This window comes from Micromesistius poutassou, assembly GCF_964030765.1.
Source record: "Micromesistius poutassou genome assembly, chromosome: 20".
Classification (NCBI taxonomy): Eukaryota; Metazoa; Chordata; class Actinopteri; order Gadiformes; family Gadidae; genus Micromesistius; species Micromesistius poutassou.
This window is the reverse complement of record NC_140290.1, coordinates 2,714,335-2,726,834: the sequence shown is the minus strand read 5'-3', so window position 1 is coordinate 2,726,834 and position 12,500 is coordinate 2,714,335. Positions and strand designations below refer to the sequence as shown.

The 12,500-nt window shown below is 49.0% G+C and overlaps 1 protein-coding gene across 2 annotated transcripts in view; it reads right to left on the bottom strand.

Moving 5' to 3' along the window:
- Window positions 1-12,500, bottom strand: part of snx13 (sorting nexin 13) — a 30,132-nt gene that overhangs the window by 10,703 nt on the left and 6,929 nt on the right. For both annotated transcript variants that reach the window (XM_084484526.1, XM_084484527.1), the window contains exons 2-12: window positions 12,351-12,463; window positions 10,103-10,223; window positions 9,519-9,608; window positions 6,857-6,978; window positions 6,570-6,688; window positions 5,952-6,056; window positions 4,041-4,129; window positions 3,443-3,526; window positions 2,542-2,680; window positions 2,044-2,132; window positions 1,197-1,296 (exon numbers count right to left, since the gene is read on the bottom strand). In XM_084484526.1, coding sequence (XP_084340652.1) covers window positions 1,197-1,296; window positions 2,044-2,132; window positions 2,542-2,680; window positions 3,443-3,526; window positions 4,041-4,129; window positions 5,952-6,056; window positions 6,570-6,688; window positions 6,857-6,978; window positions 9,519-9,608; window positions 10,103-10,223; window positions 12,351-12,463 — 1,171 coding nt within the window. The remainder of the gene's footprint in view (window positions 1-1,196; window positions 1,297-2,043; window positions 2,133-2,541; window positions 2,681-3,442; window positions 3,527-4,040; window positions 4,130-5,951; window positions 6,057-6,569; window positions 6,689-6,856; window positions 6,979-9,518; window positions 9,609-10,102; window positions 10,224-12,350; window positions 12,464-12,500) is intronic.

Below are 12,500 nucleotides of genomic sequence, written 5' to 3'. Positions count from 1 at the left end.
CACACACACACACACACACGCACGCACGCAGACACCCACACACGCAGACACACACACACACACGCACGCACGCACGCAGACACATGCATGCACACAGACACACACACACACGCACGCACGCACGCACGCACGCACGCACGCACGCACGCACGCACACACACACGCACGCACGCAGACACACACACCATTATTACCATCACAACGTCGGCCGTCGGTCCGGAGCTATTTGGGCGGCAGCTGGTGGCTGGTTTTATAGCCTACTTTACACTCTGGACACTGTCTACCGTCAGGGTCAGCGCAGAGCGTCTGCAGATTAATGAGGCGAAGGCCATCCAAGCAGCTCTGCTACGACTACTGGAATGCACCCCCTTTCATTCTACAAGTTTGTTCCTCCGACTTGACACGCTACAACTTTGACGCCCATATTATTCAAAGCGCGGAACCAAAGGTGTGTTAACGGGGGGGGGGGGCTCCGTGATGGTGTGTGTGTGTGTGTGACCACAACTGGACTCACACCCTACAGTGGAAGGTGCCCTTTCTCCCGAGGACGAGAACGATTCACCGATGATTGATTGAGTTGAGTCGTTAAGAAATCGGGTAGACGGCATCACGGGTGTTCTTAAAGCTAGGAAATAAAGATAGGACGTCTGTCCAATCAGTCGGCATTATTCCCGCTTTAAAAACTCCCAGAGTGTCAATAAGCCCCCGAGCTCAGGCAGTTAACGGAGCCCTGATATACTCTTTGAAACACGATCGGTCATGGCTTGATCTGCAGCTCTACACATCCCAGTGCCTCCGATGTGTAATAAGGTTACACACCAACACCCTGGTCATTGTCCTACCTCTAGCTCTCAGAGCCAGCTCTTTAAACGCTGGCTTTGAGGAGACTTTGTCCACAATTTGAAACGGGACACTGTGAGCCAAAGGGTTCAACTCCTCATCTCCTCTAAATGATTGACTTTAAACGTCAGTGCAATGGCAGCTGTCTCCGGGCGTCGCAAGACATTTTGAACGCCTCCCGTGTTAAAAAAAAAAGAAAGAGAGCTCAGTTTTGAAAGGCCGGTATGTGATGACTATGGGTCATCAAAGAGGACAATTATTAAAAATGACAAGTAGAACAACGGCTCCAAGTATACGGAAAAAAAGAAACAGTGTGTGTGTGTCCGTCTGTCTGGAAAGACTTGAGAAGGGCTTACCCATAAAGAACTGCAGAGCTATGTTGTGCACCAGGATGTGATCCAAGGGAATGATGCACAACTTTCCAAAGTTGGCGGCCAGCTTCAATGCATCTACTTCCTTTTCGGCCCGATAAAAAAACAAAACAGGCAGGGGTTTAGAAGCACACACATAGAAGGGAAGCGCTGTCACATTTACATTTGGGGCGTTGAGCGGCAGCGTTTATCCAAAGTGTCTGACAACGGTTCATACACACGTTACACACACACACCGACGGCGGAGTTAGGCCGCTAGTTCGTCAGGAGCAGTCAGGGTGAGGGCGTCTCGCTCAGGGACACCTCCACACTCCGCTAAGGAGGAGCCAGGTTATCGAACCAGCAACCTTCCGGTTACCAGCCAACCCCGCTCTACCTCCTGAGCTGAGCCCAGCCCAAGCTGACCCCCTTTTTCTAACAGGCAAAAGGCCAGTCACCCGTGAGCGGAGACGTTCACTCAAGGAGAACGGTGGCACCCATCCCATGTGAGGAAAACGTTCTACTTCAGGGGCAGTGAGGCATGAAGTGCCTTGCTCAAGGGGGGGCTAGCGTGGGGTGCTTGAAAGGAGACACCTCCCAGCTCTCCCCCGGCCCAACCGCATCACATTTTATCATCACATTTCCAAGAAGTTCCCCCACAACATAACCTTCACCATAGACCTAACCGTGAACACAGTCCTGTGATGATTCCGGATAGTACTGAATGGGAGCTCTGGAGATGCTGTGTGGGGCGCTATGGGAGCTCTGGAGATGCTGTGTGGGGCGCTATGGGAGCTCTGGAGATGCTGTGTGGGCCGCTGTGGGGGCGGTGATCTGCTACGGAGGAGCTCACCTTGCCGGACTGTAGCCTCTGGATCCTGGTCTCACAGATCTTCCTCACAAACAGCAGACTGTTGATCTGATTCTTGATCACGTTGATGTCTGCAGAGAGCGAGAGAGTACAGGGAGGTAATAAGAACAAGGAAAATAACAAACTGATGAGAATATAAAATAGATCCACACATTTACTGGCATCAGCATGTGGTGCCAGTCTGTGAAGTGTGTGTGTGTGTGTGTGTGTGTGTGTGTGTGTGTGTGTGTGTGTGTGTGTGTGTGTGTGTGTGTGTGTGTGTGTGTGTGTGTGTGTGTAGGACGACGCGTGTGTCCTCGTGTGTGTGTGTGTGTGTGTGTGTGTGTGTGTGTGTGTGTGTGTGTGTGTGTGTGTGTGTGTGTAGGACGACGCGTGTGTCCTCGTGTGTGTGTGTGTGTGTGTGTGTGTGTGTGTGTGTGTGTGTGTGTGTGTGTGTGTGTGTGTGTGTGTGTGTGTGTGTGTGTGTGTGTGTGTGCCCACCGTCTCCAGCAGTGTCCAGGGAGCGGAGGTACTGCAGCTCCTCCAGCACCTTGTCCTTCACGGCCTCCAGCTCCGGAGGCCGGTCGGTCAGCCTCAGGATGTTCATGAACGCCTCGTAGTTACAGCTGGAGTCACGGATCTGCACGCACGCACACACACACACACAGCCACACGCACACACACATTAATAAACACAGTCAGCCACAAACAACAGCCGCACACAAAAAAAACAATCCCTTCCATATGACAAAACCCTTTGAGGACCGTGGGTACTCCGTCGGTACCTGAGGAATAATAACAGGAGCAGAGCTTCAACAGCATCGCTCGGTTCATCCCCTCCCTCCTTTTGTCGGAGGGGGGGGGGGGGGGACACTCTGTGCGCTCGGCGCCGAGTGCAGGGGAATAACAGTGAATAAGTCAGGGATAATGTGCAGAACGCCGGTCATTATCGGGAAATAAGCCCCGACAGGGCGAACCGGACGCCGACGCGAAGCGGAGGGGTCTTGCGGCAACGTTCTATATTATTATCCCGCTTATTACACGGCTACTTGCCAAAACAAAAAAATTACTTCACGCGGTGTGTCTTTTCACAATCACCATTGGTAGTGTTGATCAGCAGAGAAATAGTCCGCCAAAGACGTTGACGCCGCTTAGCAACCGGATCCGCTAGGGTTGTTACCGGACTACTCGCTGAGTGATACAAAAGACGTGAACAAAAACCCACTTTCCGTGACAGCGGTCATTCTATGCTTGGCAACGGGCATTATCGAAAAATAATTCACCACCGGAAGTCGGGAAGGCCCACGCACGGTGAACGGAGCGCTCCACAGCGCTGAGAAGAGCCGTGTAGTAACAGTGAATAACAGTGAATAACAGTGAATAACAGTGAACAGGGTCATACCATCCAGATGACAAACTGATTGATGTAGTCGGGATCACTCAGCTGGTTGATGAGGGGCAGGAGAACGCCCCGTGCCAGCACCTCCTGCAGGGAGAGGAGCATCCACGTCATCAACACCTCAGACCTCCTATCCTTCCCCCCCCCCCCCCCCCCCCACCCCCCCCCCCCCCACCACAGCTTCATGCTGACTGGTTTGGGCTACAGGCAACACTTTTTTGCGCATCTGACAGTTTCACCGAAAATGAAAAATCACAGAAACAAAGCTCTAAGGAAGAAAAAAAAAGGGAAGAAAATGCTCAATCACTTTTAGCACTTCCCCGTTACTGATAAACAGAGCCATGGGTTCATGTATTAGTCATAGTGAAGTCAGCCGTCTATTGGTGGGGATGTGACTCTCAGACAGAAGGCTGTGGGTTCAAACCTCGATGTCTACGGTGTAGCAGAAGGCGTCCTTGAGCAAGATGTCCAACCTCTACCGCCTAATTGATTGCATACGTCCGAATAAGCTTTGGATGAAAGCGTCTGCTAAATTAACAAATAGTAAAAAGCACAGATTTTATCCGCTATGGTGCGACAACGTTCCCTGTGAGTTCCTCACCCGCAGGAAGTATCTCATGTTCTTGTTGTGGAAGTCTCCGGGAGGTAGTAACAGATAGAGCAGCACTTCACACAGGTCCCGCAGGAAACCTGCCACACACACACACACACACACACACTTTACTCTCACATCTGTCTGCCAAGACGTAACACTTATCCACTGAGCGGTTGAATGTGTTTTACAGTAAGTCACAGGATCAAAGTCAGAATGTTTACTTGTGCACAGAATAAGGTCATGTTTCAATGAAAGTGTTCGGTATATGGTTGCAATTGAACAAAGCTCTCATAATGAGATCAAAGATGAGGGTGCATATAAACATATTATGGATATACAGTATATATAAAAAATAAGAATGAGATGAGATGAGAGATGAGTGTGCATGTTAACATATAGTGATGGACAGAGAGAGGAGAGAGAGAGAGAGAGATGAGTGTGGATGTAAACATATAGTGATGGACAGAGAGAGGAGAGAGAGAGAGAGAGAGAGATGAGTGTGGATGTAAACATATAGTGATGGACAGAGAGAGGGGAGAGAGAGAGATGAGTGTGGATGTAAACATATAGTGATGGACAGAGAGAGGGGAGAGAGAGGGAGATGAGTGTGGATGTAAACATATAGTGATGGAGACAGAGAGAGGGGAGAGAGAGGGAGATGAGTGTGGATGTAAACATAGTGATGGAGACAGAGAGAGGAGAGAGAGAGGGAGATGAGTGTGGATGTAAACATATAGTGATGGACAGAGAGAGGGGAGAGAGAGATGAGTGTGGATGTAAACATATAGTGATGGACAGAGAGAGGAGAGGGAGAGAGAGATGAGTGTGGATGTAAACATATAGTGATGGAGACAGAGAGAGGAGAGAGAGAGAGAGAGATGAGTGTGGATGTAAACATATAGTGATGGACAGAGAGAGGGGAGAGAGAGAGAGGGAGATGAGTGTGGATGTAAACATATAGTGATGGACAGAGAGAGGGGAGAGAGAGAGGGAGATGAGTGTGGATGTAAACATATAGTGATGGACATAGAGAGAGAGATGAGTGTGGATGTAAACATAGTGATGGAGACAGAGAGAGGGGAGAGGGAGAGAGAGATGAGTGTGGATGTAAACATAGTGATGGACAGAGAGAGGGGAGAGAGAGAGGGAGATGAGTGTGGATGTAAACATAGTGATGGAGACAGAGAGAGGAGAGAGAGAGATGAGTGTGGATGTAAACAGTGATGGAGACAGAGAGAGGAGAGAGAGAGATGAGTGTGGATGTAAACATAGTGATGGACAGAGAGAGGAGAGAGAGAGATGAGTGTGGATGTAAACATAGTGATGGAGACAGAGAGAGGAGAGAGAGAGATGAGTGTGGATGTAAACATAGTGATGGAGACAGAGAGAGGAGAGAGAGAGAGGGAGATGAGTGTGGATGTAAACACATAGTGATGGACAGAGAGAGGGGAGAGAGAGAGAGAGAGAGAGATGAGTGTGGATGTAAACATATAGTGATGGAGACAGAGAGAGGAGAGAGAGAGAGAGAGAGATGAGTGTGGATGTAAACATATAGTGATGGACAGAGAGAGAGAGATGAGTGTGGATGTAAACACATAGTGATGGAGACAGAGGGAGGGGAGAGAGAGAGAGAGAGATGAGTGTGGATGTAAACACATAGTGATGGAGACAGAGGGAGGGGAGAGAGAGAGGGAGATGAGTGTGGATGTAAACACATAGTGATGGACAGAGAGAGGAGAGAGAGAGAGGGAGATGAGTGTGGATGTAAACATAGTGATGGAGACAGAGAGAGAGAGATGAGTGTGGATGTAAACATAGTGATGGAGACAGAGAGAGGAGAGAGAGAGATGAGTGTGGATGTAAACATAGTGATGGAGACAGAGAGAGGGGAGAGGGAGAGGAAGGTGCCCGTTTTACCCTCTTCATCTTTGCGCGACGTGCACACCACATCTCGGCAGATCTTCCTCTCCAGCTCCACCTCTGCCTCGAAGAAGGCGTCCACCAGCTCGTCCGTCATGTCCCCTGGTCAGAACCAGAAGGACGTCAGCACCACAACGCTCACAGTCCTGATTATCAGGCATTCATTAAAGTGATGGACGGCCAGGGCTAAAACCGTAACCACAACGTATCAGAGGGATGTGTCCCCTGCACGGCTACAAAATATCACAAAAGTATATTCATTTACACGTGTAAGTCGGCTAATAAACTCATTTTTAGAAAGACTCAACCATGTAGGAGCCCCCTCATCATAATGTGAGTGTATGGTAATTATTCACTGCTTAGACATAGCCAGAGGGGTAGATAGACTACCGCCGTAAAATAATTAGCTTGAAGGAACAGATGTTAATCAATTGAAATTAATTTAAATTGAAAATACGTGAGATTGCAATGGATTTGATGGAACACTTTTGGATGGAACATTTTCTGGTGCTTAAGGCACACCTTGATAACCCATCAAAACAAAAGAACACAAAAAAAAAAAAAAGAAGAAATGAACATTGAACGTTCCTGATCACGCCTTGTGTGCGGCCTTACTCTGCTTGTCCTCCCGGTCCCCCAGGCGCTCCTGGGCTTTCCTGAAGACCCGCAGGTGAGTGGCGAAGTCGTCCACCAGGCGGGTAGTAAAGTAAGGCTGCCAGTCCACCTCCTTGGACCTGAAGACACACACCAGACTGTTACGAACGCACTGAGTCTGCACCGGCGAGAGTCTATATTAAGAGGTGCCCAACGTAAATGTCAGTGGTGACATAAATGTCATTTATGGATGATAACTGGTCATAATAAACTTTAACGGGTCCCGTGTGTGTCTGTGAGCGAGGTACCGTGTGGAGAACTGGACCAGGGCGTTCTGCAGCGTCTGCCTGATCTCCAGCAGGAAGGACTCATCCTCACTCAGGGTGTAGTACCAGTACTGGATGTAGTCTCTCAATGCATACTGAATCACCTGTGGGACGGTGTTCATTACGACCACAAACACAAAGGGGATTTGACGCCACATGCACGGTCATCGGTTTTACAGAGTGCAAAGATGAAGGATGTTTTGATATTGAACATCGACACAAATATCATCTTTCCGTCACTCGATCTTGAGACTCATTCCTCTGTCCTGAAATGACAATGTGATGAACCAATCAGGGACCGAGTCCTAGTTGATGACGTAAACGGGCCAATCAGGGACTGAGTCGTAGTTGATGACGTAAACGGGCCAATCAGGGACTGAGTCGTAGTTGATGACGTAAACGGGCCAATCAGGGACTGAGTCGTAGTTGATGACGTAAACGGGCCAATCAGGGACTGAGTCGTAGTTGATGACGTAAACGGGCCAATCAGGGACTGAGTCGTAGTTGATGACGTAAACGGGCCAATCAGGGACTGAGTCGTAGTTGATGACGTAAACGGGCCAATCAGGGACTGAGTCGTAGTTGATGACGTAAACGGGCCAATCAGGGACTGAGTCGTAGTTGATGACGTAAACGGGCCAATCAGGGACTGAGTCGTAGTTGATGACGTAAACGGGCCAATCAGGGACCGAGTCGTAGTTGATGACGTAAACGGGCCAATCAGGGACTGAGTCGTAGTTGTGGTGGACGTAAAATAAAGGCTGCTACTGGCCAGATAGTAGTGGTGTCCCCGAAGCATGGGGCCATAATGTTAACATTAGTAGAGCAAACACAGCAGTTATTGCAGTTATTTCAAGAACGTGATTATGCACGAGCAGACTTTCTTGGCGGAAAATTTGTTTTCGACGTTCCGCATGGCGCACCGTGACGGTGTCACATGTTCTTTTAAAGTACGCTGATTGGCTGAAGTTTTGAGTTTTTCTGTCACGGCAAAGCGTCCCAGCCCCTGAAATCGATGAGGGCGGCTCGAGGTCCAGACTGATCCGTGTAGCGGAGCAGAATGTGAGCTCACGTGATCAGGATGGTCTCCAGGCCCTGGCAGAAAGAGCCGGACTAAGTCCCAATATGATTGTCTATCCCAGGCCCGGCCGTGACCGCGCCGTGCCGCTTGAACAACGATTGACCAATGAATGCAGAGGTTGAATCAAACCTGTGGCTGTACAGATTAAAAAAAACGAACCAATTGGCATCCCCAACACAGAAACAGTTGACCCAAAGCTCTACCTGCCTCGAGGAGCGAGCAACAAACAACACAGCACAATCCTATGCTCTCCCTCTCCCTCTCCCCCTCCCCCATTCGCGCCGTCTCCACTGCGAGTGCACACATGCCCACGCACACTAAAATGCAGCTGCAGCCACCTGATTAAATTAGGCCAAGCCATTAGTCATGTTCCCCCCCCCCCCCCGCCCCCCTTCAGCTGCAGCTTCCATAGGAACTGCACTGGAGTACACTGAAGAGATCAACCAGAGTTATGTCACCCAAAGGAAATGAAACAAGAACACGAGAGACTGAAAGAAAGAAAACATTTCACAGAGTTATGTGCACACACTTCAGCGGGAGGGGAGGGGGGGGGGGGGAGTGCAGGGTGTGTGCGTGTGCATGTGCAGTGTGTAACACGGACAGACAGGCCCACGTCGGAGCACATGACCGTAGAGTCACTGGGAAGACGGCTGTGTGTGTGTGTGTGTGTGTGTGTGTGTGTGTGTGTGTGTGTGTGTGTGTGTGTGTGTGTGTGTGTGTGTGTGTGTGTGTGTGTGTGTGTGTGTGCGTACACTCTGAGGAGCGGTACAGAACTAGAGTCACGCCGGGCAGAGATCACTTTAGTGTCATCTGACCATTCCAAACTGCTGTGTCTGCCGTTTCACTACCTAGCACTTGCTCCTTCTCTCTTTTTCCTCTGTCTGTCTGTCTGTCTGTCTGTCCTGGTTCAGCCACACCCTGAAAGTTTCCCTACCGCCATCTGTCAGTGAACGGGTGTTTATGACCTTCGACACAGGTGGAAAATTACACCGGCAGCGGGCCCCCAACTGAAGGACATTCACAGTTTGTCTAGAGAGGGCAACTCAAGGTCTGGCTAAACTTTTACTTGGCTAGATTACATTTTTTCCCAACGGTGTGGAATACAACTGTGTGGCCCTGCACACATTTGTCCCCGTTCCACAAACCATAGGACGGGTTCCCTCTTGCACACTCAATAAAAGCCCTGGCGCAATCCAGTCCTGCAGGCGTCACCATAAAGGAACTTTCGGTTCAGCTTTCAGGCGCTCCGAGCTCCTCTCAGCCGGTGCGCCTTCCTGCGGCTCAGTGAACCGTTTTTCCGTGTTTCATTACAATTTCACCGGCAGTGGCGGCCTAAGGTTACGAGTACTGAGCTCACGTAGTTAACCTAGGCCCCAACGCTGCAATCCACACACAAAAACAATAACTAATAAGACTATGTAAGTTGATCTCAATGCAGGTTAATGAAAACAGAAGTGATGCTTGGTTAAATATGTCTGCCGTGTCACGAACGATCGAGGCTTGAACCCCAGTAGAACACGATATCACATGTACGTGATCCATTACACATGAAGAGATGTGTACCTGTTGGAGTGGCTCATCTATGAAACTGGAGCCCGTCAACCTCCTGTCAATCTTGATAGGCTTCAGGTCCAGCTTAAACTCATCCAAGGTCTGAAGATGGAGACAGAAAGAGAAAGAGAAAGGGATAGATAGAGAGAGAGAGAGAGAGAGAGAGAGAGAGAGAGAGAGAGAGAGAGAGAGAGAGAGAGAGAGAGAGAGAGAGAGAGTAAGAAGGGGTGCAGGTACTAGGGCTGAGCAATTAGCTATCATGATACTCAATGTAAATGGAGTTTTAAATGTAAATTTAATAAAAAAGTAAGTAGGGATATGAAATAGACTATCAAGATGCATTTTATCTCATCTATATGAGTATGAAAATGTAACTGAATGCATTGAAATGTAACTAACTAAAAACAACATTGTGCAACAAATTTGCAATGCATAGTTTTAATAAATGTCGTACTGCGGACATTTCAGACGCCATCATCATAATGGACTCCAAAAAAATGAAATTGCTCATAGCTACACATAGATCAACACATCACCACACGTCAGCCACGGTGGAAAACTGTAACCAAGGGGACGGGGCGGCGGGCCGCACTCACACTGGAGGGGGCGTTGACCTTCTGGATGCCCGTCTGCATGGGGGGCAGGTAGGAGTGCTCACTCCTCTCCAGGTGTTTCTCTGAGTTGATCTTCCCGTACAGCAGGGTCACCGCAAAGCCGCTGGGGAGAGAGAGAGGCAGGCACACGGACCTCAACACAGAGCTGGGACACGCGGCTACGTGGCGGCCATGTGTTTCAGACCCCCAGTGTTTATGGAAGTAAATTTGTCATTGAATTTTTAAAATAAAAAGCCATTGAATTTTAAGCACTGAATATTTATGCATTGAAATAACGTATCAGATTGTTTTTTCTTCTGAATTTAGCTAAATATTCAACGTTAAAAATATTCAACTTAAATATTTTCAACGTCCCCAAATTCATAAAATTGCAAAATTGAATGTATGACATTCGGGGGGTGGGGGGGGGGGGGGGGGGGGGGGGGGGAGACACAAGGAAGAGCAATCGATCCTAGATGCTAGATTGCGGTCAAGCAAGGAGAGCGAGCGAATTCTGCGACCCACCGAAAAGTGTGACCCCAGGGGGGGGGGGGGGGCGCTGTCGCATGTTTTCTGCAAGGTGCACGTTTTGAATCGCCATCGATCACGTCAGAACGGGTGCATTTCGTGACCGGGACCGCACGTTAAGTGGCCGAAGTAAAACGGTTGACATGCCTCTGTGGTGGCATAACGAGAGCACGCAGGGCCGGCAGTGTTGCGCACCGAGTGGCCTGATACAGATGTGAGGACGACAAATTAACATCAGGTTGCTGTCGGCTGCTTCTTCCCGAGGCACGCCGTGCGTCCACCGGAGCTACAGGCTGCTGCTGCTGCTGCTGCTGCTGCTGCTGCCACTTCCGTTGCCGTTGCCACTCAACGCGCGACACTGTGGGCTCTGCGCTCTGGTGCCACAGCGGGCTTCAGATCGCCCCAGCATCACACCAAACGTAGGCAAAGGGACCTCGGATCGCCCCCCCAATTTGGTGCCCTGATAAATTAACCCACTACAATTACTGTATGCAAATCACTGCAATCACCCACACACTAACCTAACCCTAACCACAATCAGGCATTAGTTCATCGTTTATTTCATAATCTGCAGTAAAAGGGTTAAAAAAACAAAACAACAAAAACATAAATAAAACATAAGATCCCCCCCCCCACCCTCACCTTGTTATTAAACGTGCTTAATAAATACATTTGATTTGATTAGCATTTTACAGACCCGTGCAATGGATAGGGCGATTATTAGTGTCCACCATCGTTGCTCCTTTCCCCATAAAAAGCTACAGTCAGTGTTAAATAACGTTTATTTACCTTTGAGCATTTCCTATTGGGCCTATAGGCTACTGTGTAAGAATTAACGTAGAATTAACATGCATCAAGAAAGAGAGACCCATCTTCACAGCCGTTTTTTGTTGGACATGGCTAAAACCTGCTCTGCACACGCCTCCCCCCCCGCATCAGAGTCAGGTATCCAACGAGTGACGCTCTTGTTCCCACTCGCTCTCCTTGCTTGACCGTGATCTAACTATCTATCTGGGATCGATTGCTCTTCCTGGGGTCCCCGGATGTTAACACTGAATTTCATACATTGAATTTTGCAGCTGGATTTGGGGACGTTGAAAATATTCAAGTTTAATTTTATACATTGAATTTTGCATCTGAATTTTGCACATTGAATTTTTTTAACATTGAATATTAGATTTTTGAACATTGAAAAATAAAGGTGAAAATTATTTGTTGAAAATTCAAAGAAGAAGAATCCAGACACGTGATTTCAATGCATAAAATATTCAGTGCTTAAAATTCAATGGCTTTTTATTTTCAAGATCCGATGAGACAGATTTACTTCCATAAGCGTTTCTGATACGGTGAAGAAGATCCTAGTGGATTGGGGGGGGGGGTGGGGAGTGGGGGGGGGGGGGGGGTTCTGGGGTCTGGGTTCAAGGTTCCAACGCCAATGTCCGCGGTCTACCTGTGGGCGTCCTGGAGCAGGCTCTGTCACCCCATGGGTGCTCCTCAATAAAAAAGGAGCTCAAATGATCAACTAGCAGGATTAGAAGCATCTGCTCAATGAATAAACTGTCAACACGACGCATGACGTCATCACACCGGCTGATCCGCACCGAGCAAGTGCACTTCTGCTCAGCCTTTGAAAAGTGTGCGTGTGTGTGTGCGTGCGTGCATGCATGTGTGCGTGCGTGCGTGTGCGTGCGCGTGCGTTAGAACAGAAGGATCTCAGACTCACCCTCCAATGAAGCAGAGGATGTAGAAGGCCAGGTAGAATATGGCAAAGGGTCCGAAGGTGAGCAGGAACAGCACCACCCCGAGACCCCCCCATCCCCCGATGGACAGACTGGCCTGAAACACACACACACACACACACACACACACACAC